The sequence below is a fragment of the Pelodiscus sinensis genome, chromosome 3 (assembly GCF_052426305.1).
Source record: "Pelodiscus sinensis isolate ZL-2025 chromosome 3, ASM5242630v1, whole genome shotgun sequence".
NCBI lineage: Eukaryota > Metazoa > Chordata > Testudines > Trionychidae > Pelodiscus > Pelodiscus sinensis.
This window is the reverse complement of record NC_143054.1, coordinates 160,244,979-160,272,192: the sequence shown is the minus strand read 5'-3', so window position 1 is coordinate 160,272,192 and position 27,214 is coordinate 160,244,979. Positions and strand designations below refer to the sequence as shown.

At 45.1% G+C, this 27,214-nt stretch overlaps 1 protein-coding gene across 1 annotated transcript in view; it reads right to left on the bottom strand.

Moving 5' to 3' along the window:
* Nucleotides 1-27,214, bottom strand: part of COQ8A (coenzyme Q8A) — an 84,495-nt gene that overhangs the window by 38,702 nt on the left and 18,579 nt on the right. Inside the window, exons 2-5 of the mRNA XM_075925323.2 lie at nt 25,339-25,533; nt 18,560-18,970; nt 17,043-17,109; nt 4,978-5,052 (exon numbers count right to left, since the gene is read on the bottom strand). Coding sequence (XP_075781438.2) covers nt 4,978-5,052; nt 17,043-17,109; nt 18,560-18,970; nt 25,339-25,515 — 730 coding nt within the window. The 5' untranslated portion in view covers nt 25,516-25,533. The remainder of the gene's footprint in view (nt 1-4,977; nt 5,053-17,042; nt 17,110-18,559; nt 18,971-25,338; nt 25,534-27,214) is intronic.

The window sequence follows — 27,214 nt, the reverse complement described above, 5'->3', positions numbered from 1 at the left end:
TAAGTTCAAATTTAATTCGAACTAACGGAGCGCTTAGTTCGAACTAGGTAATCCTCATTCCACGAGGATTAAGCCTAGTTCAAACTTACTAGTTCGAATTAAGGGCTGTGTAGACCCTTAATTCGAACTAGTGGGAGGCTAGCCCTCCCCAGGTTTCCCTGGTGGCCACTCTGGCCAACACCAGGGAAACTCGTCTGCCCCCCTCCCAGCCCCGGCCCCCTTAAAGGGGCACGGGCTGGCTACGGTGCCCGTGCCAGGTGCAAGCCTGCCAGCACCTGCCAGACCCTGCACCTGGCACGGCTCGAGCCAGCCACCCGATGCCCCCCAGCCCAACCCCTCTTCCCGGGACCAGGCTGGCGGCTCCCGGGAGCTTGCCCGGGACCGCAAGAGGCGGGCACCCGCCTGGGCTAGTGCGGACATTGTGGACCTCGTCCACGATCTCCGCACTAGGCACAGGAAGGTGGCCAGCTAGGGCAGGAAAGCTGCCAGCCTGGCCGCCCAGGAGCAGGAGTGCATGAAAATCAAGGTGGTCCACTGAGACCCCCGACCCTGAGCCCTGAGCTTACAATGGCCATACTGGGTCAGACCAAAGGTCCATCTAGCCCAGTAGCCTGTCTGCCGACAGCGGCCAACCCTAGGGACCCTGGAGGGGATGGACCGAAGACAGTGACCAAGCCATTTGTCTCGTGCCATCCCTCTCCAGCCTTCCACAAACCTTGGGCAGGGACACCACTCCTATCCCCCGGCTAATACCACTCCATGGACCCAACCTCCATCACTTGATCTCACTTCCCTTTAAACTCTGTACTAGTTCTAGCCTTCACAGTCTCCTGCAGCAAGGAGTTCCACAGGTTGACTCTTTGCTTTGTGAAGAGCAACTTTCTGTTACTAGTTTGAAGCCTGTTACCCATTCCTTTCCTTTGGTGTCCTCTAGTCCTTCTTTATGGGAACTAATGAAGAACTTTTCTGTATGCACCCTCTCCACCCAATTCCTGCTTTTAGAGACCTCTATCCTGTCCCCCCTCCCTCTCCTCTTTTCTAAGCTGAAAAGTCCCAGTCTCTTCAGCCTCTCTTCATATGGGACCTGTTCCCAACCCCTGATCATTTTAGTTGCCCTCCCCTCTCCCAGCCTCTCTCTTCCCCTCTCCCACCTGCTTTTCCCAGTCTCCCCCCGTTTTGTTCAATAAAGACAGATTCCATTTTTGAACACAATTGTCCTTTATTTTGTACATCAAGAAAATGGGCTAGGGAAGGGTAAGTGGAAGGAGGTGAGGGAGGAATGGGGTACGCGCCCCCGATGGGGAGTACTGGGCTGGCTCTGCAGGCTTTTGGGGTGGAAGCTCTCCTGCAGCCCCCCAATTGCCCCCTCTCTCCAGATGGCAGCCTGCGGCAAGTGCAGCCGGTCTGATGGCCGAGTGCTGTGATGTGCCCAGTGTGGGTACTCTGGGCACTGCAAGCCAGGACTGCTTTGCAAGCGGGACACCCCTGAGAACTGTCTGTCCGGGGTGGGGGTCGGGACCCTTTAAGCACAGCCCTCGGCTAGCCTGAGACAGCATCTCCACGCTCCAAGTTCTCCTCTGATGCCCTGCCGGCACTGCTTCCGGCCATCCTTAAGCCTGGTTCAGGGTCCACTTAATGTGGACATGCTAGTTCGAATTAGCAAAACGCTAATTCGAACTAGTTTTTTAGTCTGGATCCGTTAATTCGAACTAAGCTAATTCGAACTAACTAATTCGAACTAAGTTAGTTCGAATTTACGTTGTAGTGTAGACGTACCCGGAGGAACTAATAGCAGAAGTAGAGGTGGGTGACAACCTGGGAAGCAGTTATCATGAGATGGTAGATTTCGGGATCCTGACCAAAGGAAGAAAAGAGAGTAGTAAAATATACACCTTGGACTTCAAAAAAAAGCAGATTTTTACTCCCTCAGAGATCTGATGGGCAGAATCCCCTGGGATGCTAACATGAAGAGGAAAGGCGTCCAGGACAGCTGGCAGTATTTTAAAGAAGCCTTATTGAAGGCACAGAAAGAAAACCATCCCGATGCGTAGCAAGAGAGGCAAACATGGTAAGAGACCGGATTGGCTTACAGGGGAAATCCTTGGTGAACTTAAGCACAAAAAGGAAGCTTACAAAAAGTGGAAACTTGGACAAATGACCAGGGAGTGGTTTAAATGTATAGCTTGAGAATGCTGGGGGGTTATCAGGAAGGCAAAAGAGCAAATGGAATTGCCACTGGCTAAGGATGTGAAGGATAACAAGAAAGGTTTCTACAGGCATGTTAACAAGAAGAAGGTGATCAGAGAGGGTGTGTGGGCCCCTATTGGATGAAGGTGGTATCATAATGCCAGATGATGTGAGGAAAGCTGAAGTACTCAATGCTTTCTTTGCCTCTGTATTCACGGACAAGGTGGGCTCCCAGACTAATGCACTAAGTGACACAAGATGGGATGAAGATGGACAGCCCTTGGTGGGTAAAGAACAGGTTAGGAACTATTTAGAAAAGCTAAACATACACAAATCCATGGGTCCGGACTTAATGCATCCGAGGGTACTGAGGGAGTTGGCAAATGTCACTGAGGAGCCTTTGGCCATTATCTTTGAGAAATCGTGGAGATCGGGACAAATCCCAAATGATTGGAAAAAGGCAGATGTAGTGCCCATCTTCAAAAAAGGATGATCCAGGGAACTATAGGCCATTCAGTCTTACCTTGGTTCCTGGAAAAATCATGGAAGGGATCCTTAAGGAATCCATTTTGAGGCACTTGGAAGAGAGGAAAGTGATTAGGAATAGTCAGCATGGATTCACAAAGGGAAAGTCATGCCTGACCAATCTGATTAGCTTCTATGATGAGGTAACTGGCTCTGTGCACGTGGGAAAGTCAGCAGATGTAATATACCTTGACTTTAGCAAGGCTTTTGATAGTCTCCCACAATATTCTTTCCAGCAAGTTAAGGGATCGTGGATTGGATAAATGGACAGTAAGATGGATAAAAAGATGGCTAGAAGGCTGGGCCCAGCGGGTAGTGATCAACGGCTCAATGTCAGGATGGCAGTCGGTTTCTAGCGGCGGGCCCCAAGAATCAGTTCTAGGACCGGTTTTGTTCAATATCTTTATTAATGACCTGGATGAGGGGATGGATTGCACCCTCAGCAAGTTTGCAGATGACACTAAGCTAGGGGGAGAGGTAGATATGCTTGAGGGCAGAGATAGGGTCCAAAGTGACTTAGGCAAATTGGAGGATTGGGCCACAAGAAATCTGATGAGGTTCAACAAGGACAAGTGCAGAGTTCTGCACTTGGGATGGAAGAATCCCAAGCATTGTTACAAACTGGGGACCAACCAGCTAAGTAGTAGTTCTGCAGAAAAGGACCTGGGGGTTACAGTGGATGAGAAGCTGGATATGAGTCAACAGTGTGCCCTTGTAGCCAAGAAGGCTAATGGCATATTAGGTTGCATTAAGAGGAGCATTGCCAGCAGATCCAGAGAGGTCATTATTCCCCATTATTCGGCTCTGGTGAGGCCACATCTGGAGTATTGTGTCCAGTTCTGGGCCCCCACTACAAAAAGGATGTGGATGCACTGGAGAGAGTCCAGCGGAGGGCAACCAAAATGATTAGGGGGCTGGAGCATATGACCTATGAGGAGAGGCTGAGGGAGTTGGGTCTGTTTAGTCTGCAGAAGCGAAGAGTGAGGGGGGATTTGATAGCAGCCTTCAACTTCCTGAAGGGAGGTTCCAAAGAGGATGGAGAAAGGCTGTTCTCAGTAGTGACAGATGGCAGAACAAGGAACAGTGGCCTCAAGTTGTGGTGGGAGAGGTCCAGGTTGGATATTAGGAAAAACTATTTCACTAGGAGGGTGGAGCAGAGGGGTAGACTTGATGACCTTTTGAGGTCTCTTCCAGCTCTGATTCTATGATTCTAAGGACAACAGTCAGAGTGGAAGGGCAGATGCCAGAAAGATGCTGAGCTCCAACATTATCTACACTATCACCTCCCTGTTAACCTGAATGATGCCAAGATGCCCACATCAAATATAACAGCAGGGAAACTGGGAGACAGGCAGGAAATTCATGGAAAGTGATGCTGCATCTGATCCAAGCTTTTGTGGATCAAACAACATCTACCCAGCCACAAGCCCCAAATAACCTGGGAGGTCTTTCCAGAGAAGGAGAAAAGATCATGTTCATTTCTATCTTCTGCACCTCAGTACTACAGATTGCACTAGTTGTTCCCATGATATGGGCCTGGAATTCTCTCAGCTAAAATACAGGTGCAGAAAAGCAGTAAACATGTTATTTGAGACCAAAGCTACTTGAGCAAAGGAAGCATAAGCAGAAATAGCATTCCTTTTCTTAAGCTGGGAGATGAGATGGGCAAGACAGGAAGAAATGAAAAGTCTGATATAAAACTTAGCCCTTTCTTTTGCATATGTGCAGAAGAGTCAAGAGAAAGATATTTAAAAAATGAAATGTCAATTTAGTGTCTGAATTTATTCTCTCAATTTTCTATAGCTGTCATCACTTGAGTATCAAATAAGTAGAATGTTTTTGAAGTCTTTATTTCTTCAACCACTAACTCCACAAGGTTTCAGACATTAAAACATTCTACTCAGTTTTTGTTCTGATATCACACCTGACTGAAAAAGTTATTTTTTTAACCTGGATAGTTATACCAGTAGAGCTTTCTTCCTTTTCCATATGGGAATAAACTATATCAGTTGAAGCACTTTTATACCCATATAACTGTGTCCACAAAAGGTACACTGTTAAAGTGGTCTAAACATACAAGTTGTATAAATCTTATGCCAAAGAAATTAACTCAACCAAAAGAAAGTAAAAAAAACTCCTAAAACACTACATCACAATCACAGCCTTTAGAGACCTCACGGGATTTTATTCTTCTACAGAGTAGATCATGCCTTAAAAAAAAGAAAGTAAATTTTCTGAACAAAACAAGCACACTAGAGAGCTCACCATTGCGTTCTTCAGATCTAAGGCTCTTCTTCGCAACTTCTGCCAAGGCCCCAATGCCAAGACCAACAGCTAGTCCTTTAAAACAAGAGGAAAAATAAATAAATCGGTGGTGAATGAGCACAAAAATGCCATCTGTGTATGCTTAAGACATTTGATACACTCAAAGGATGCCAAGAGGTAACTTGTAATCAACCTCAACTGCATGGACTGCAGAAATATCAGCTTTTCCTACAAACAGGGGGAGACAGGACTTTGTGCATTTATAAATGATAAAGTAACTTGATTGGTAAAGACTGGCTTTTATGATACTAATAGCTAGAAAATTCAACACTAATCCATGTTTCCTAGAGCTCCTTATTCTCTCTGGCATGTCATGGCTATTTTTATTGACTAAAGAATTCTAAAATTCTCAGCTCACAAGGATGCTGTAGAACAGTGTTTCTCAACCTTTTTTTGTAAAGTACCCCCAGCACTTAGTTTTTAGACACACACAATTTGTTTCTACCATTGCAACACATTTGTTTAAACAACTTAATCATAGCTGGGCGGGCAATGAAATTTTTGGGTATAAAAAGTACAAAAATAAAGCGCTGTAAAATGTAAAACAAAAATTCAGTTTTCTCCAAATTTCTGTTGTGTTGATGTACTCCCCCAGACTTCTCTGAAGTACCCCTAAGAGTACTGGTACTACTTGTTGAGAAATACTGCTATAGAAGAGTGGAGCAATATGGTTCAATATTCCAGTTGCAGCCAGGCTTTTAAGTCATCCTGAAGGATGTCTATTTGGGAAGGTAGTTTATAGTGTTTAGTAGTTCTCAGAAAAGAAAAATCCTCCTGTTCACACTTCTCAAGGAAACTGCAAACACCTTAAGACACAGAGGTTGAAGTTTCAATAGTAGAGCCAGATGCTTAAGCCAAATCTACATAATAAAATCAATCCTAAGTAGCTCTAAATGCCAATTGTACCCAAGCCATAAACATGGTTTACCAACAAGGTCTGACTCTGTTGAAGCGGGCTGTTCCCAGGAAAGCTCATGATACCATCTACACCAGGGGTTCCTGCCATGGCGCCCACCTGGGCATTTATGTGCGCCCACGCCGACTATCAGAGAGAGCACATGCCACCGCGCAACAGCTGAGAGGGGAGACGCCCAGCATGCCATGACATCACGGCCTGGGACTTTAAATTTTAAAACCGCACAGCCCAGCTCCAGGCCCGACACGTGGTCTGGGGTAACGGAAGCAACTGGGGCTGGGCCCGATCACAGACTCAAACTGGAAGACAGAAGGGGGGGGAACGGGGGAGGGGTGGGAGAGGAAGGGGCTTGTGCTGAGGAGAGGGGGGCAGGTCAGGAGAAGGCACCAAGGGACAGCGTGGAGGAGAGAAACGCCAAGGGGCCAAATGGAGACAATGAGGAAAAGGGCAAGAGAAGAGGGGTCAGTGGGAGGGGGGACAGAGTGATGCTGGGAGAGGAGAGGGGAAGGTGCTGGGAGAAGGCTTGAAAGAAGGGGTGGGCATGAGGAAGGTGGGGATGGAGCAAGGCATGTGTGAAGGCACAGGGGCATGAGGGGAATGGGGGCACAGGGTGGTGAGGAAGTGGGTATCAGGGAAAAAGAGAGCAAAGGGTGCAGGAGCAGTGAGGGAAGGAGGAAGCACCAGGAGGGTGCAGGGAGGTAAGGGAAGGTGCAGGTGCTAGGGGATTGTGGGTGTGAAGCAGAAGGGCAGACACCTGCAGGGGAGGGACCAGCACCAGAGGAGAGAGGCAGGGCAGGTGTGTAGAGGGAGGTGTTAGGAGAGGGGGTAGCTCACGTGATCAGAGTGGGGCTACTGGAGGAGTGGGCACAGGAGGGAGAGAAGGGCTGGTGGAGGGGGGCAGGTCTCAGGAGGGCTAAGGGCAGGAGTCAGGACAGCAGAGGAAGGTGAGAGGCTGTGGGGGCAGCAGCAACCAGGGGAGCTGATGGAGCAAGGGGAGGAGACATGGCAGCAGATGGTGAAGACATGGTGGGGATGGGGAGTGTGAGATTTAAAGGTGCCATGATTATTTTTTTGGGGAGGGGGGTGCTTTTTTTGGCTCAACATTTGGACATCCCCCCCCTTTTTATTACTGAAGAATTTTGTTTAAAAATGAATTACAATATAATTAAAATAAAAATTAACTAAATTAAGTTTCTATCAAATTTACCCAATTCACATTTAATATGAAAATAGCCTTCAATTTGCGCATTTGATGCCTTTTTTCTATTTTCTCTCTAAAGGGGGGCTGAAAAATTGCCAAATAATTTAATTAATACCTTTTACATGTAAAATTACCTTTTTATCTTATGGAGGCATATATTATGTAATATTAAATATGATGTTTTTCATATTATTTAATGTACAAATACAAAATAAGCCTTGAAAAACTGTTGGCACCTGCCACACTTTTCTGAAAACATGAATGTGCTATTGGCCACAAAAAGTTGGGGACCACTGATCTACATGTTTTGTTGGTCTTTAAAGTGCTACCAGACTATCTGCTGTTTTTTAAGTTTATCCTGTACAGAATAACTCGGCTACCTCCTGAAGGTTATGTAGGTGGCCAGTCTAGATCAGGTCCAGAGGCCACCCCTGAGGTTCCCCAGCTTGCCTGAATCTGGCCCCTGTGGCTCAGGGCTCCTCTCCTGGCCCACTCCTGCACTCTCCCTCCCTCTCAGACCCACACCCCAAGCCTGCTTCCCCATCCCACACACTGAACCCCTCACTTTTACCCCCACCACAGAGCTTAGGGTCCCACAACAGTTACTAGCCTGAGCCCCCCCTAGGTTCTGGTGTGTGAGAGGAATATGGGGAGTGTCTCAGTCGGGGGCCAAATTAGTGAGGGTGTTTTTTTTTGTTTGTTTATTTTTTTTTTTGCGCTTCTCACTTGTGTGGCCCCCAACTGATTTTTCTGTGGGTCAGAACCCAAAAAAGGTTTCCCACACCTGATCTAGATCAGTGATCCCTCTGATCTTGGAATCTATGAATGCCACTTGCACTGCAACTGTCTCTTCAGAGCTTGTACAGCACTTAAATCAGTGCTCTCCCCACAAGGACTTCTAAGAATTACAGTGATAACAATGCTAGGCATATAGTTTGGCTTCCTTCCTTCATTCTTTCAGGTTGTATCATTTATTCTGGTGCTTGATATTAGCATTCATTAACTAGAAAATTGCCCTTTGCTCGTGAGGACTCTGCTTCCTTTACATATTCCTGTCTAAATCTTGTTGCTTGCTACTATTCTGCAGCATAATGCTTGTAATTGTAAGTGTGACATCTAAAAATAGAGGATTTTTTTTCATGGAAAGGTTTTATAATCAGAAAATGCTGATTTATCAAAGCAAGTTTCTGAAGTCCATGATAGGAAGGAGGCCACAGTGAATAATGCCCTCCTATATTGGACCTCGGAAACCTTCCCAACGAATTGGCATTTTCTGGTGACAAAACTCTTCTGAGAAAAATTCCTCAATCTCTATTTAGGAGTAGGGATGTTAGATATCAGGTAATTGAATAGTCGTGTAACTGCATAAAATCTTAGCAGTTACACAACTACTCTACAGTCCACTGAGGCGGGGCCAGCAGCCAGTGTGCTCCAGCCCCACTTCCAGGGAGCCCCCTGCTGTAGCAGCTCTAATCTTTATCAAATTGTGCCTGGTTGAGTCTATGTGTTTGGTTGAGAGAGAAAACAGCCTTGTTTTTTTAAACTCTGCTGTCAATAGCTGAGGTTTATAGCTATAAAATGATTTGGCATGAGCAAGGTTATTAGTCCTGTAACTCATCTGAGAGGTCTATTACCATTTACAACTTCAGAATCCTTACCTTTTAAAAACATGCTAAGATCCAATAAAAGGTGCTATTAAGTGCAGTTTTATTATTTAAGTTACGTGTTTCATCTCTTGTCAAATCTCTATACAAGAGGATAAAAGTTGAGATTTGCAGTGAACTGCCTTATCAGAATAAAATGTGAATGAAATTAAATCAGGCAAAGAAAAATAGTTGCTGCTGGTTGATGTTTAATAATAAGCCACTAACATGGAACTGCTTGTGACTATACCTAACCTTTCAATAGATGTTTTGGTTGTGGCGAGGTTAATGTATGAGAGAAGGTGGAGCTATGATCTGAGTGTTGAGTACATATGATATCAGTTAATCATACAGGGAGTTAGAATTAATTGGAAGGAAAGAGAGACACCCATTACCCCAAGGGGGTCAGCTGTTCTGCATCCATGTTTTGTAAAATGACACCAAAAACTTATTCTTCTTGGGAGCATGCTTGTGTACCAAAAACATAACCAAAGCTCTCTCCCAATACAGCCGTATCAGTTGTCCTTGTGCATCTATGCATATGTTGCCTGACTATTTTGTGTCACTGCATTATGGGAAACTATCCCATGGTGCTGAACAGAAGCTAGAGGACATGCGTAAGGAACATCTGCTCCACATACAACTTGCTAGTAATGTGTCCTGGTATATCCTGGTTGCAAACCTGGTAAGTAGGGTTGACTGGCTTGATTACCCTAATACTGCTGGGTTCCCAATTTACCCAGAAAAATATAGCTTATTCAACATCAAATCTGTTGATAACACTCCCATTAAGAGATCTGTTTTATTGTTACCCCAATTCTGAATTAGCCTCATTTTAACTGGACTTTACAATGTCCCAGTCAAAAGAAAGACCAAAAAGAAAGACCAAAGTCCAGATTCTCTCTCGGTTGCCATTGCTAATCAGGAGCAATTCTAGCACAGGCTTTTCTACACTTCCAAGTTTAAGTGCATCTGTGGCAGAAGCTGAATTCATCAGTGTGACCATGACACCAGTGCTGGGAGAGTGCTCTCCCAGTGTTCCAGATAAACCATCTCCATGCAGTGGCCAACAACATTGGGAGACTGCTTACACTGGTGCTTTAGAACCCAGCAACTTGCTGTGCTCAGGCAGATGTTTTTCACACCCCTGAGCGAGAAAGTGTAGACATACCCTTAGAAATAGTTTTTGCTTTACAAATTGTACAACAGATCAGAATCTAGCCTAGTTCTCTTCACCCTAAAAAGTTTATAACCCAATTTTTAAAAGCTACAACACAATCCACTGTACAAACTTCTCCTGCATAAACCACAGCCTTTGGGATGGTGGCTCAGGCTTACACCACCTGTTTGCCTATGAATTGTTGGCAACCTTCTGTAACAAAATCTACACGCTTTGGGGCTGATTTTCAGTGGTGCTAAACATCCAGAGCTCTCAGTGAAGTCAACAGAAGCTCTAGCTGCTCAGCACCACTGGTATATGGGTAATTCCATGGCTACAGACTACAGCTTTCTTTTCCATCAATGAATTATTTTAGACATTTGCCAGATGTCTGCTGACTCCCATTACACTGCAAACTGAAATCAAAACATGAGCCATCCTGAAAACTAGTCTGTCTAAAAGGAATGTGCTCACCGAGCAATTAACGGAAAGCTAACGGCTGATGAACAGTTTGCTACCACTCTGAACAGCTTGTCAAGCTCTGACAGTGGAAGCTAATTTTCTCCTCTAGCAGTACCATGTACTCTGCGTATCGTCGTCTTGTACAGTGCCAGCAATATACAATGTGCTGTAGTTCAGGACAGATTGACCCAACTGTGTGCAGCAGCTTTGCACACCAGGACTCTAGGCATTGGCGTGGATTCCCCTAGCTTCCTGAGCACTGAACTCACTCAACAAAAATTAAAGTAATCATAAATCCTGTAGCTATTTTAATTAGAATAAAAAGAACACAACCCATATATTAAGGTTGGGCCTGTACTTCATGGCAAGTGGCTCAGAAAGCAATTACAGCTAGAATGACCCCACTGCAAGTTTTTAGCATTTAACAACCTCCGTAAAACACTAAACTGGAAGCACACTCTGGAGTAAGGATGTAAGTGACTAGTTGACTATCCGATAAGCAAAAGCTTATCAGATAGTTGATTAGTTCCTCAACTAGTTGTTTCCCCCACCCTCCTTGTAGCAGAGACAACAAGCGGGAGGGGGAGCAGGAGCCAGGTGCTGGGAGCAGCTAGCTTAAAAGCCAATTCACCCAGCACCATCTGCGCAGGGGGCCGGAGAGTAGTGGGGACCACACACTGCGACTCTGCTTTTCAAATGTATTAAGAACCCATTTAAAGAGCTAGTACACAGCAGGAGGGACATGGCATAGGAGGAAAAGAAAGGCACTGATCTTGTTTCTTGTGGAAGAGAAGGAAGAAGAGTGGCAGAGCCAAATTAAAAGACTGGGTACCCAGTTCAGTATACTTTTGGAAGACTGAAATCTAAACCTAGGTTTTCACCTCCCCATCCATCATTTCCCAATAAATCAAAAGTTTCTCTTCTCATAATAAAAAAAAAAATCAACTGCTCCTGTCCCTCAAGAAAGTTAGCAAAAGTTCAAATTCCATTCTGCAGACTACCTATTCACCTCTCCAGCAGAAACCTATCCTAGCTATTCAATATACTCTCTAAAAATTTCCTCCCCTTCCCCTATGCATCTTCAAATGACATCAATGCCTGTAAAAACCTCCCTCCAAGTTCAGGGAGAAAAGACAACTCAGAACACATTGTCAGTTTCCTTGATGTTAGAAGTTATCTACTAGAGTACAATCTAAGAGCAATGATTGCTCTACACAAAGAAAGCAAAGCCTGGCTGGTAATAAGCCACAGAGGAACACAACTACCAGCCCGGAGTATTGTAACAAGCAGCTCATGGAACAGAAAAGGATCATATCTCAAAGTCATATGTTTTCATCAGATCACTGCACTCTTGTTCTCTCACAATCTCAAGTGCACCAACAGTAAGAAATATGGACAAAGCAGATGTACTGTTAACTCCTCTTAGTTTGTAATGTATGTGCAACACTGCACCCCATATAATTCATAGTGATAGTACTACAATATAATTATAGCATAATTATGATGTTTTTTCTACATGATGGGTCATGTGAAGTCATTGGAAAGCATTTCATATGTTAACCGTATAGCTGCTAAAAATCTTAGTGGTTATTTGCGCTGCTGGCTCTGCAGTATAAAGCAGCAACAGCAGTGAAGCAGAGTCTGCAGAGCCATGCTGCATGGCACCCCATGTATCATAATTTGTTCACACTATGGGTCAGGGATGTTAGATAGAGGGTAATAGTATAGTTGTGTACTTCATTAATTAGCAGTTACTCAACTATTCTATAGTCCCCGGGGGCAGGACTAACAGCCAATGCATTCCAGCCCCACTCTCAGGGAGCCCCCCGTCACCTTGCACTACTGCCTCTGTATCAGAGGCAGCAACATGGGGTGCCAGGCAGGAGCCGATCTGAGAGGAGAGCCAATTTAAAAACCATCTGCCTGCCACCCTGCACTGCTCCCATCTCCCCACCTCCCCCCACTGCTTCTGATAGAAAGGCAGCGGAGGTGGGGGGGGAGAAGGGTGCAAGTAGTTGACTAGATTAACTGATAAACAGGGCTTGAAAAATCAGTGAATCTACTCGCCTGTGGCAAGTAGATTTCAGCCGGTTGCCCCGTTCACCGGCAGCAGGCACATGAGCAATGCGGGTCTTGTGCATGCGCAGTACGGGGCTGGCGAGTAGATTTCCCTGCCTTTTTTAAGCCCTGCTGATAAGCATAGGCTTAATGATTAATAGTATAGTCGACTACTGATTTACATCCCTACTATGGGTTCTCCTTCACTGTTCATGTCTCTTGCCCTGCCTCTGTTCTGCAGCAGTTCCCAAACCCAGGCAGTATAACTGGTACCATTCTTCATATCCGTGGTGCCCAACAAGTTTGGCTATCGCTATAGCAAACTAGCCACATTCAACCAGCCAAGTGGCCACATGTAGCTAGCATGTTGGATACCACAGCTTTATATCATCCTGTCTCTAACACATCTTCTAAGAGCACAAGCTGAAAGGAAATGTGGAAGGGAAACACTATGTAGCTTCATGAACTCTCAGCAGATCTGCTTGTCTGAGCTCCAAAGTGGGCCATTTGCTTTGCCTCATGCTTACTCTGCCTTTGTGATGAGAGCTAATCTAGTGAACAGTAGGGATATTAAAATGTATTTATTTAGGTAAAAGCGTAGCCGCTGAAAAACGTGTAACACAGGAAACTGGCTTAAAAGCCTATCAGAGGCAGCAGCAGGGAGCAGGCAGGGGGAGAGCTGCTGCTCCAGGGGAGCCAGTAAGTGCAGGGACGAGCACTGGCTCCCACCCACCTGATACAGAGGCAGAAGCATGGATGTGGAAGGAGCTGCATGTAACCGTGCACATTAACCAATGAGCCCAGGCTATGTGGCTAGATCACCAGACATTAGCAGGTTAACAGTTTCCACTACTGATTTTACTCTGGATCTGCAGTGACTGCTTTGCTATCTTACTAGTAGCTGCCTCTTGCTTAAGACCTCAGTTACTGTAAGATGTTAAATAGGAGGATACACAGATCTGAAAACATGATTGGCTCTAGCTAGTTAATAACCTCTCCATTTGTCAGTTATGCCTGCCTCAACTGCCATACACAAAGTTACATGCTGTGCCACTTCTCTTTAGCAACCGAGGGGCAATTTCCATTCTAAACTTAGAATAAATAATGTATAGAAGCAGCCTAAAAGGGTAAACAGAGTCAGGCTTCCACAAATACAGACGTCACACTTGCTTTAAGTCTTCTGAGGTTACAGTTCTCTCTGAAGCTAGGAGCTTTCCCTCCTACACCAAATGATCCAACTTGCCCGATTCTTATGATCATCTCCTCATTTCTTCAGAGGAGAAAGACTTCAAATATTAGCCAACTCATGCAGCCACTAAAGAAAGGAGTGGTTTTGGGTAGTGAATGAATCCATCTACTTCTTAACACGTATGCGAGGCGAACGATCACATACAAGATCATATTTCTCCCTTCTGCTGCAGAAAACTGCTAAGCAAGGATGAACCCATGGCAGCGGTGAAACTCAATAAAAGCCCCTCTTCTCTTACACCAAGACCCAAAAAAGCACACCAGGCACCAAGAACAGGCTGGAAGTAACAGCTCATCTGTTCTTACCTTCAATTTCAATCACCATTAAAAGTGGGAGCGATGTATGGGGTATGAAATGTTTTTAAAATGCCTCTGGCTGTAAATGTACTTTTTTTCCTTTTTTTAATTAAAGAAGTTTCACTTCTCTTCTCCCCACCCACTTAGTGTAACTTTCCAGCTGAAGCATGAGTCATCCATTTCTCACTTCACAGTCTTGGATGAAGACAACTGGAGATGTATGCCCACAGTACTGAAAGTCCAGAGACAGAGAACATGGACAGTTGCCATTTCACATCAAGCAGCTGTCAGCAGGCTGCAAAGATAATCTGGTTACATATTTTGGGGGGGGGGGGGGGAGGAGGACAGCCAGCCATAATGCAACATGCTTGCCTCGAAACATGGGTTAGAGCAGTGGTCACCAACCAGTAGATCGGGATCTACTGGAAGATCATGGAGCTTCTGAGAGGTAATCCCTATTGGTTTTGACTGGTGGAACACTAGCCAGGAGTCTCCTGGAATCCGCCTCAATCTCCTGCAGCCAAACTGGAAGAACGGCCACTAACAGCAGGTCTAAGACAGACTCTTCCCCCCGCCCCCGCACTGCTCGTGGAAACATCGGACATCCCCCTTGCAGCCCCTAGGGGTGGTATGGCACAGGGTCTCCACATGCTGCCCTTGCCTGCAGGCACCACCCTGCAGCTCCCATTGGCAGGAAATGGCGAACCACACCCAATGGGAGGCGTGGGGATGGTGCCTACGGATGGGGGACAGTAGGCAGCACCACCTGCCCCTCCTCCTCAGGAGTCGCTGCTGGACATGGCCACTTTTGGGACTGGTGCAGAGGCAGAGCGGGAATGCCTGCTATAGCCCCACTGCACCACCTCCTGGTAGCCACCTGAGATAAGCAGTGCCCAGTCAGAGCCCACATCCTGAATCCCTGCCTCAGCCCTGAAATCCCTCTTGCACTTCAATTCCCTTACCCAAGCTGAGCCCAGAGCCTCTCCCACGCTCCGAACACCTTGGCCAAGACCAGAGCCCTCATCCACATGCACCCCACCCTCTGGCCCCAGCCTGGTAAAGGAAAAGAAGTTGAAGGGGTGGTGAAGGAAGAATGGAGTCAAGAGCAAGGCTCAGGGAAGGAGGTGGGGCAGAAGTATTTTGATTTTAGGTAAATCCTGGATTGCACTTAAAGTGATCTTGTGCTTAAAAAGATTGGAGATTGCTTGGTTACAGTGCAGGAAGCACCATTCAGTGCTTCAATTTTAAGGAAGCCTGTATGCTCTCAGAGCTTCAAAAAGAATTTTGCAGCAGAGCAGACTGAGGCATATGGAACTCTGCACTGAAATGCAGCATTCTTAATTAGGGATGTCAGATTGCGTGTAATTGAATAGTCATGTAACCATATCAAATTTTAGCTCTTACATGACTATTCGATAGTCCTCGGGGGGGCAGGGCCAGCAGCCAGTGTGCTTTGGTCCCATTCCCGGGGTGCCCCCGGCACCTCATGCTGCTGCCTCTGTATCAGAGACAGCAGCATGGGATGGCAGACAAGTGCCGGTCCACAAGGGCTCACCATGGACAGAGGTTGCTCTGCTGCAGCAGCAGCCCCTCTTGGGGGGAGGGTGAGCTCCCCATTGACACAGGTTGCTCCAACTGCAATTTCTGTCCACTGTGAGCCCAAGCCCACTATGGACAGAGGCTGTTTCATGGCAGCCTCCCCTACCCCGAGACAGCTCCCCCCAGCACCATCTCCTGCCTGCCTCTCAACCCTTCCACTGCCTCTGTAGGAGGCAGTAAGGGTGGGGGCAGGTGAGTCCATGGAGCTGGCACGCACAGAGAGCCAGCTTAAAAGGTAGCTCCTCATGCATATCAGCTCCTGCCCTCCCCCCCCCCCACCCTACGTGCTGCTGCTTCTCTATAAGAAGCAGTAGCACAGTGGTGGGGGTAGGTTTAAAAGCAGGCTCCCCCCAGGCATGAGCTCCTGCATCCCTATACAGAGGCAGCACAGGGAAGGAGAATAAATGTAGTATACAAGATTAACCAATAAACCCAGGCTTATTGACTAATCATGTAGATGTCTACACATCAATATCTCTATTCTTAATCCCTGAAGATGTCAGGAGTCTTCTCCCTGCATCCTGCAATTTAAGCGTTGCTTATCCTAAGCTAAGCTATACTGCAAGAAATTGTTCCTTTCCAGCTCTTTCCAGTATGTGTAATATACAGATGCATACTCCAAAATAGGTAAGCTGAGGAAACTTGTTCACCTCATGATGTCAATAGTTTGGGGACATCTGGAGTGGGGGAGAGAAACAGAGAGAGCGCGAATGAATGTTTTAAGCTGATTTTGTGAAGAAATCCTGACAAGTGTAAGGACCTGTAAATACACTATAGAAAACCGACAATGCAATTATACTACATTTAACCTCTAAACAATTTGGAGTGGCTCCAGCATCAATAAAATTATTGCCCCTGCACTGGAGGCACGCTGCTGCAATGGCAGATAATACAGGAAAGAATAAGAGAAGAAAGTGACAGTCAAGTCCCAGAACATGCACTTCATAACCTTGGAGTTTTGGTCTCTGCAATGCATCCCATACAATACAAAATTTTGTATCCACATCTGCAGCGGCATTTGTACCTGTGAAAGTGAGCCATGGATAGCCACACATTTGCCTTGTTCTAAATACAAAATTTGTACCATATCTGCAAAAATAAGCCACAGATGTCCACATCCACAGATGCAGATACCCACGGATTTGCCAGATTCATCCCAGTGAGAACTCCACTCAGATCTGTGAACGAGTTTTGTAACCTTAATAAAATAGCATGAATTGAGCATTAATCCAAGACAGCCATTTGTAACAAGGTACTTGCGAATGGAGTCCTTACATGGAATATAGGTGGGGTTATTGCTCATTATTGCATAACTCAGCTCTTCCTTGCTCTCTCACCATCAGCATTCTCATAGCTATTGATTAAAATAAATAAGTGCATGTGCCAGGCCCTTGCCTCCATTCTTCAACACACATGCCTCACCTCCAAAGTTAGCAAGCCTCCCAAGCCGTGTGACTGGCACCTTCCGTTCTCGGGCTCGTTCACTGAGCTGCATAGTTGGGAGAAAAAAAAAAGAAAAAAATGTGCAGTGACACTTAGCCAGGAGCAGTTGATACTAGCAAAAAAAAAAATAAGAATATAACTTATTGATGCTTGAAGACCTGAAACACACTACAAATTGGCATTTCAAAAATTTCACCATAAGTACTTCGAAGGCACTGATTCCTGTACCTCATTAAGCTCATGTTTTTCCAAGTGAACACAGTGTAACATGCAAAGTGTAAAACAAAGCAAACATTAAACATATCCAGTAACAAATACTGTGGGAGCATTAATTGAGCATTAATCCAAATACTGTGGGAAAAGAAGTCAGAGAGATAAAAAGGTTTGCATTCATCTCTAAGTAGTCTATATCTATAGCTACTTCCTTGGCAGCTGTTTGATCCACAGGATATAGGAGGGTCCACAAAAATCACACACCTGCCTGCATTAGTGAAGTTAATGCTCCTGAAAGTTACCAGGTTCATAAAACTAGAGACTACCTCCAGGTACAGATGCAATAGAACATGGGTTTACTAAGAGCAGCCCAGTAGCTTAAGTGAACTGTGTACCCTAGAGCAGGATCTGGAGAAAAAGGAAGCAGAGACAAATGACTTGCAAACCCCTCTGCTATGCACTCTCATTCCACTACAGCCTGTCTGACTTACGAACCGGTTACAGATCAAGCAATTAGTCGTAAGCGCGAATCGTGTTCGTAACTCGGAGTCAGCCGTTTACGACATTTTTAGTCGTAACTGCGAACGGTCGTAAGTCGACGGTTCACAACTCGGGGACTGGCTGTATAGTTCCTCCCTCTTTCAAATGAGGGCATGGTGACCCAGACAGCATTTGCATGATTATGCCACCAGGTAAGCTTATATGCTGGGGTGGAAGTTCAAGCTTCCCATATGCTATCCTAATAGTGTGGGCCACCCTGATCTGGAGGGATCACTACCACAATTCAGGGGAATTCAGCATATATGGCCCATGCAATCTTTTACACCTCTGAGATTGCCAACAAGCCAGCAAAGTCCCCTCTGACCAGAATGGATTTTTTTCAGAGAACATTCCTTGTCACTGCCAAAGCCTACAGCTGTCTGCACCTGCTCCGTGTCTCAGGCTGCAAGCTAAGAGTAAATATAGACCCTTAAATATCCTAAGCATGCAGTGGCCCATATGGGCCCAGCACAGGGTATGACAGGTGAGCACCTGTTAATAGAAAACAATTCTAATTTCAAGTACACATTCTAACCATTCTCTCAAAGATGATGAATGTGGGGATGGACTGACAGAATTAACATTGCATAGATTAAAACAACCAAAGATACCACCACCATTTTCCCACCCACCCAGCAAGCAATAAGCAAGATTCAGAGGACAAGGAGAAGCAGGAAGAGAGGGTGAGGAAAGATGATTGCATGGCTAATGCACAGGACTAGAAACCAGGAATAAACGCATACCATCTGTTTGTGAGGTTTGTGCTCCGGATCAGTTTTGGCCTGCCTGGCTTTATCAATATCTTCAGCTGTTAGTCCACTGACAGAAGAATGGTCCTGGTGAAAAGCCCTGTTTTGCCCAAAAGCAGCAGCAAAAGGATTTCCAGGGTCCCTAAAGCCTTCAAATAGCTTTGCATTCACTTTGGCAGAGAAGGGAATCTGCCCTGGACTTGCATCTCCAGTCTCACTGATATTTCTAAAAGGTCCATTCGTGACATAGGTGTAAGATGGACCCTCTGTTCCGCTACCTTTGTGGGGCTGGTTTGGAGATGAGATGTCCTTTGCAGCATCTGATGACTCTGGCCCCGAGAAATTGTAATCATTCCCAAAATCCTTATCGAGATTGGTTATGTTTTCCTGCTGTTCACCCAGCTCCTGAAAATAACATTGGAAATGGGTCAGATACCAGAAATTTTAAAAACCCAAGCACACTCAAAGAAGAGCCACCCAAATGTGAGTGTAGCTAGGTCATATTATCTCCAAGAGGAGATATAACCAATCACACTCCAAACACAGTTTTGGTACATAGGAATGTACAAGAATTCTGAAGACCATTTATATGGAAGACAGTACTTAAGCTAATACAGCAATGGGTGATATGAAAATACATGATGACAATCTGCTGTATCCTTCCCCAAAAAACATTCTTCACTCAAGACTTCAGTTTTTACCCTTCTTGCACTTTCCCATTATTCATAATTTAGATATTTTTATACCTTAAACTCTCTCACAAGTGCTTATTGAATGTTTAATTGGAGGGCAATTTAACTCAGTCACATGTGGTTTAATCCATGATTAGCAGAAAATAGTATTTCTTTAACCAGCCCGCAAGTTACTGTAGCACAGGGCGGCCCCAGTATACGTTGATACTGCACTAAACCATAGCATTATGAGTCCTCTCATTCCCCACTCTTACATTGCGCAAAAAAATAGACCAAGTTGTGCAAATTAAGGATATTAAAATGCGGGTAACTGACTAGTCGATGTACATTTCAAAGGAGGAATGCGGAAGTGCCTATTGACTAGTCAAAAGACTATTCAATAAGCAAATGCTTATCAGATATTCGACTAGTCTTTAACATACTTTGTGCAAATGGAAGTCAGCCATGGGGAAAAAAATTCCCCACTCCACATCATTTTGCTATATGCCCACTGTTTTTGGACTATCTTGGACATGTAGCAGGGACGCTCTGTATTTATACATTTCATTGTCAGCATTACTATTTTATATGTAAAGCAATAATGTGACTCACAGTCAAGCTCAATGATAGGTTACACTGGACAAACTTTTCCAACACACTTGGATCCTGACTTGCTAGTCCAGATAGTTACAAACATTGCAAAGTTACTGGCAGTATCAAAGCAAGAAACAGAGTATTCGCTCAGTGAGTTATCTAGTGCCTGTGGATTCCAATTACCTGCCTCAGCCATAAATATTATTGATGCTCCTGAGAAATACAACCCTATCAATGTTATTAATCCTATTACAATCAGGGAGAAAGCAGCAGATTCTAGGCTCTTTCCCAAATGCTAATTATTTTCTCCCATTTGAAGAAGAAAAACAGGACACAGCCTTTCCTGTTACGCAGGCAGGTCTCTCAGTTCTCAGTGCCAACATTACCAGAAAAAAAACCTCTGCAGGCTTAAATCAGTGAGGGGACAACCATCACCACCAACCAGGGTATGAAGTGAGTAAGTTTCTTCTCTTTGTCTACCATATATTTTAGAGAGTTTGTTTGATTAAGAACTCCTCCTAAACAATAAGAGCTAGGACCACTAAATTCAGTATATGGCTTCCTCTTATCGTAACTTAAAGCAGCTTAAGGGTTTGGTTGTGCCAGAAAAATAGGACGTGCTTTGGAATGGGATTGGTTTTATGAGAAGCAAACTGGAAGGAAAAAAAAAAAAAAAGACAATCACCAAATAAAGTAGTCCTCAAAATTGACATCACTGAGCAAAGGTTGAAAGAGACTGAACCAAGATGAGCCAAAAACATAGGAGGAACTTGGAATAGGATTGCTTCTCAATAAACCTTACAGAAAAGAGAAAAGAGAAATCTGGAGTAGTGCTATGGCACAGCTAATTGATGGAAAAGGCTTGAAAAAACTAGAAAATTTTATTGGAAACCAAATTGACAACCCTTTTTTGTTAAAACATAGCAAGTTATAGTTTATAGGGATGGGGGGGCCACTCAAATTTACTAAAAAATTTAAATGGACAAATTTTAACAATCCTTTTTTAAAAAAAATAAAAATAAAAATTAACTTCATAAAAATAACACTTTTTGAAAAATACAATCATTTAAATCAACATGTGTATTTTCCTTTCATTTTCCAAAAATAAAAACCAACTTCACTGTTATGGATCTAAGCAACACCAGGTAAATCTGCTAGTACTGAAGAATTAGTTTTCTTAAATGGTCAATACTTGGGTTGTTTTTCTTTCATCTCTTGCAGCCCTGGCCTTCTAGTGACATACATTCCCTTCTTCACTGAAGCCTTAGACTGCTGACATTTGTATACTATTTTGGCTACAGCTATTAATGAAACAATTCAGACAGCAAGATGTACAGGCAGTCCCCGACTTACGCGGATCTGACTTACGCCGGATCCGCACTTACGAACGGGGCTTTTCTCGCCCCGGAGCTTGCGGGCGGCGGGACCGCCCAGAGCGTAGCGGTCCCGCCACCGCGTCCTCCGGGGCGAGAAAAGCTGCTCCGGGTCTCCCTGGTGTGCTGGGAGGGGACTCCCCAGCACAGCAGGGAGACAGGAGCAAAGCCGCAGAGGCGGCGGGACCTATGCTCCTCCGCGGCTTTGCTCGGGTCTCCCTGGTCTGCTGGGGAGGGAGGAGCAGAGGGGGTGCAGCTAGTGCGCCCCCCTCCCCAGCAGACCAGGCTTTTGTTGCGGGACGCCTGAGGTACAGCAGCTGGGGTGCTGCCGGGTTGGTCCTGCGGGGACCTACCCAGCAGTGCCCCAGCTGTTCTGTCACAGGAGTCCAGATTCAGCCGCTGTTGAAATTGATCAGCGGCTGATTCCAGGAAGCCGGGGGCAGAGCAACTCTGCCTAGGGCTTCCTGTAGTCAGCCGCTGATCAGTTTCAGCAGCGGCTGAATCTGGAGCCAGTTCCGACTTACATACAAATTCAACTTAAGAACAAACCTATAGTCCCTATCTTGTACGTAACCCGGGGACTGCCTGTATTTCAAGTCTATAAATGTGACCCCCTCCTTTTGCAGAGAAGTACATAAAGAAATGCTATAGAAATATGCCATTGTTTGAGCAGAGCTCTCCTTAACTCTCTCCTGCCAAAGCTGATCAGAACAAGAAAATGCTACCATGTCAGATCCCGGAACCAAAGAGAATGAAGAAAAAAATTAAAACATTTTAAATCTTGGATGACAGAAGAAAAAATAAGATTAAGGTAATGGTGGCAAAAAAGTTATCGCCACCAGCATCAATGACCAGATATTTAGTGGGTCTCTGCAGGTTACAAAAGTCATGGAAAACCTGAACTAAACATGACAACATAGGACCAAAGTGATATTTCATAGATGTTAAGGCCAGAATGAATCATGTAGTCAGGCATCCTGTATAATGCAGGCCATAGACTACCACCTAAGGATGTTAAATATCAACTAATTGACTCATAGAACAGTCAATGCATTTTGCATTGACTATTTGATTAGATGATAGGGCACCTCCGCCTTTGAAGTGTAGCAACAGCCCACTGGGGACTCCAGTTGATCCTGGGATCCATGCTACCACGCCACTGTGAAACGCCAGGAGCAGCCTGATGTTGGGCTCCCTGCAGCGTTTCAAAGCAGCAGCACCGTGTGCAGCCTGGTGTCTGGCCCCAGGCTTCAAGGCTGCTGCCACTTTTAAGTGCTCCCTCCTCTTCCACCCTCCGCCCCCCGCCTCTTTCTGATAGACAGCAAAAAAAGGGGGGGGGGGGGAAGCGACTAGTTGACTGGCATGTCGACTATCTGATAACTATTTGCTTATTGGATGGTCGACTAGTCAACTAATCCTTCACATCCCTGTCATCACCCAGTAATTACTGCAAAGGGTTGGGGAGCCTAAGGCCTGGGGGCCAAATGCGGCCCCCATCTTGCCTGGATCTGGCCCCGAGGCTCAGGGCTCCCGAGAGGAGTTGTATTGATGAGCTTGCACCTGACACTGCAGCAACCACCACCATCCACTGCTGCCCCCTTGTGGGGGTAGAACACAAAACCTACTAGCCTACCCCCTCCCCCCATGCTCTGGTGTGTAAGGGGAATATGGGGAGTGTCCTTCTCAATTAAGCGCCACATCAAAGAGTGGTGGGGTTTGTTTTTTGTTTAGGATTTTTTTTTTTTTTTTTGCTTCTCACGTGTGTGCAGCCCGACTGGTTTTTCTGTAGGTTAGTGGCCCCCGACCCAAAAGAGGTTCCCCACCCCTGAGCTATAACATAACTTTTAGAAAGACATGCAGGTTTGGATTAAAGACTCATGCCCTCCCAGGGCACTAAGCACCAGATTTTCAAGAGATTTCAGAACTCTGGGCATAGAGCATTTGCTTAAGTCTGGTCACAAGGATCACAATAGAAGCTCCTGAGCACTTTTGAAAATCTGGCCTTTATTTAGGTTCCTATATAGGAAAATGACCCCTTTGAAATTCCAGCCCCAATTGTGGGCACTGAAAATCTGGCCCTGAGATCTTCAGAAAATACTATCTACCAAGAGGTATGGCAGAAGAGCTGCAAAACAGCAGAATTCCACAGAAAAAGGAAAGACTGGCTAAGTGGAAAGGCAGTCTTTTTTATACAAATTGATTCTCACAGCCAAATGAGAGAGGTAACTATTAGCAACCAAAGTTTACAGAGAGAAGGTCAGCAGCTTAGGTATTTACAACCCAGAAGAACCAGATTAAAAAAAGGATCTCACCAAAACTGTAGAACCAATGTTTTGACAATGTTGATTTAAAATAATTTTCCCCCAGCGTTCTAGCAGCTATCACCCAAATTTTCCCTGCTCTAGCATTAACAATCCAGTGCCTTAGAACAATGTGTCAACTTTTTTTTATAAAATACCCCCTTTAAAAAAATTATAAGTACCCCCAGTACCTACAGTTTTCAGACAACACTTTTTCTACCATTGCAACACATTTGCTTAAACAACTTAATCATACCCAGGCAGGCAGTGACATTTTTTGGGTGTTAAAAAGTACAAAAAGAATAAAGCGCTGTAAAACTTAAAACAAAAATTCAGTTCTCTCCAAATTTCAGTTGTGTTGACGTACCCCTCAGACTTCTCTCGAGTACCCCAAAGGGTACAAGTACCACTGATTGAGAAACACTACCTCAGAATACTGACAGACCTTGTCAATAGTCTCAGCAGTAACTGGGAGGACCTTATGTAACTCCTGGAGGAACTACACGCCACTGTGCATACGTAGGAATTTATGTCCCAAACAGAAAAATGACTTTGATGGAGAAACAAAGGAAAGACACATGAGCTATCATGCAACCCTCCCTAACCATATGTTTCAGGTGTCTAAGACAGTCAGCAGAGAAGTAAATCACTCTGGGGCAAGAGGTAGGACTGGGCAAGACTCAACAGTGGGTCACATCCCTGCTCCTTTGCTAGTCCTGGCTGGGCTAGAGGCAACAGGACACTCTCTTCCCCTGCATAGCTTCTGAGACTCATCCTCAGATTTTTCCCCCAGCCACTGGAAGCTCTGCAAACCCTCCCCTTTTGTCTCCTCCATCCTCTCCCCTGCTTCTCGCATCCACTGCTCCTCAGCTGCAGAGAGAGGGATCCCTGTACAGGGAGCTACTCCCTCATCCAACCCTTGTGCATCCAAATGCCCTTATGCCCAGACCCCAACCCACCCCCTCCATGAGCCCCACTCCTCCAGCACCAAGACCACTTTGACAAGCAAGCCACTTATACCTGAATCCCCACCCCACCAAGTCCCAACCAGCTGCACCTAGACATGCACCCCACTGATCCCTTCTACCCCAGCACCTGATCACCCTGAGCCCCCCCACCCCCCATACTCCCTAAGCTCTACCCACCCACACAGACTTCCTGTGCTGAGCTACAACCATCTTCAGCTGGACTCTCTGCAGAGTCCTATTACCTTTGAACCTCCCAACAAACTCCTGTGCATCAGATTCCTTCCCCACACTTGGATCCCCCACTGAGCTGCCCACACCTAAATCAGCTCCAACACAGAACCCTCTCAACCCACGCCTAGATCCACCCTGTACACTAGGATCCTGCCTTCCTGAACCTACTTGCCCTCAGAGGAGCAGGGCACTAGGGTGTTTCTGGGGCAAGTCAGGTCCCTGCACTGTGTTACAGGTAGGTGCAGCTTCACCACTGAGTCCATGTCCTGGAGGAAGCTTCACATTGATCTTCCACCTCTCTGCAGCTAATGTCCACATTCATTTGACAAATAAAAGTTGCCGAATTTTAAAACGTTGTGTATGCAAGATATTTTTTTCTGGCACAGAATGCCCTCAGGAGAACTGTATGTGCAGAGACCACCCATTATCCCTTAGACACAGCTAACCCCTTTCACAGACCAGCAGCAATACAGCCCATGGAAAAAATCAATTAATCCTGGAAACTGATGCATGTGCACGTGTACACACAGACACAGACACAGACACAGACACAGACACAGACACAGACACAGACACAGACACAGACACAGACACAGACACAGACACAGACACAGACACAGACACAGACTTCCTTACCTGCATCTTTCCCATGGCAGCACTGAACTGCTCTTCAACAGTGGCCTGCAAGGTCCTTGCAACAATAACTGCATCACCACCAAAAATTGCTTGTCGCAACTGTCCTGTTTGGGTTTCTAGAATGGCCTTACTGAGCTTAGCCAAACCTCTGATCAGCATGATGATATCACTTGCCATGACTGGCCCCCTTCAGCGCTGAAAAACACAATGGAGAGTTATGGAACATATTGATAATAAAATAAATTCATTACCTACTCATTGAACTTCTCTTAAGAATCAACATCATGTATCAATTGCCCTTCGCCTCCTTTGGGCAACTGTTCATCTTGGGAATCTCCCTTTAGAGACCCAATAGCAAATAGATCAACACAGAAAGAAGACCTGTTCCTACGAATGTGCACAAAGGATGCTATTTCAGAACTTGTATACCTTCCAGTTAATACAAAACTGTTCTAGCAAAGGCAGAGACAGATAAAAAGCCAATAACCTTAGGCATATGGTCCCACTTCCCCTCCTATTCTATACACACAATATTCAGTGTATGTGTCTGACCATCTGATTATCAAGGTTTGAAATATTTCCTGAATATCTACCTCCTCAAAGTCTAAGCCTGCTAGTCTTAATGAAGAGTACTTGTGATTGTCATACTCTCTCACCCACACACAAACCCTATCCACCATATCCACTTAATTTACATGGACATATCTTCACTCCCCCATCAATAAGTAAATACTGACACTGCATACTAGTTAATTCTATCCTTCCAAAAACATGATACTATCTACACGTTTTGTTAGTCTCTAAGATGCTGCAAGACTATTTTAAGTTTTTAAAACTTCAAACTGTTAAGTTTTTCCAGTTATAAACTAACTCCGTTACCTCTCTGAACCTCCAAAAACAGTTTTTCTAGACCCCAGGGGAGTTGTACCACATGCATCCCACCGGGTCAATTCTTAGCTCACACACAACGACAGATGTGTTTTCAGCTGTCCCCCTCCAACTATCTGCAACAAAATGGGTTCTAGGAGTCCCCTCCTGGTCATGAAGGAGGAACCCAGACTCCCAGCTCCAACATTCCATGTGGGCCACTCAAAGGAGAAGTATGTTTGCATTGCTGTTTCCCTTCTATCCCCATCCATGAAAAGAGCAGCACTGGTGCCTCTTTCCCCTTTCCTGGAAAAACACAAAAAACAAAACTAGTGTTACTTGACCATTTTGCTGTTTTCCTCTCCCTTCCTGAGTAGGTGTCAGGAAGCCCCTCAACTATGCTCCCATGGACAAAGTTTCCACACAGTCTGTGCTAGCAGATTTTTCAAGCACTGCTAATTGAAATATACATCTTAAAGGCATTCTGAACAACATACAAACACACTGATTTTAAAATCTTCCAATGAATGCTGGACCATGTGTCTATTTTAAAGGCAGACTGCCCTGCATTAGTAATAACATAATTTCAGCCTACTAATGTGAACTGTTTATTTTCTAGGTACTTGCTAGATATATTAATTTAGAACAATAAAGTCAAGCAAGTGTAACTCTTTGCCACAGCACCTAGCACAATAGGGTCTTGGCCCAAGATAAAGGCTCCTAGGCACTACAATAATACAAATAAGCAAAAAGTGATTTTTTCCTGCATATAACTGTTCCTCATATTGGATAAGGCATGGAGTGCAATGTAAACAGGACACTCACTATTCTTTGTATGTTGGGCCAAGTGGGTCTGCAGCTACAGGCAAAATAATGTTATTTCACTTTCATCTCCAGTAACTGTACTGTATACATGATCTTATACCAGGGCGGGCAACCTTTTCAAACCAACGAGCCAAACTACATCAAAATTTAGAACAAGCCGTCAAAGAGCTGTATAAGAATGCCT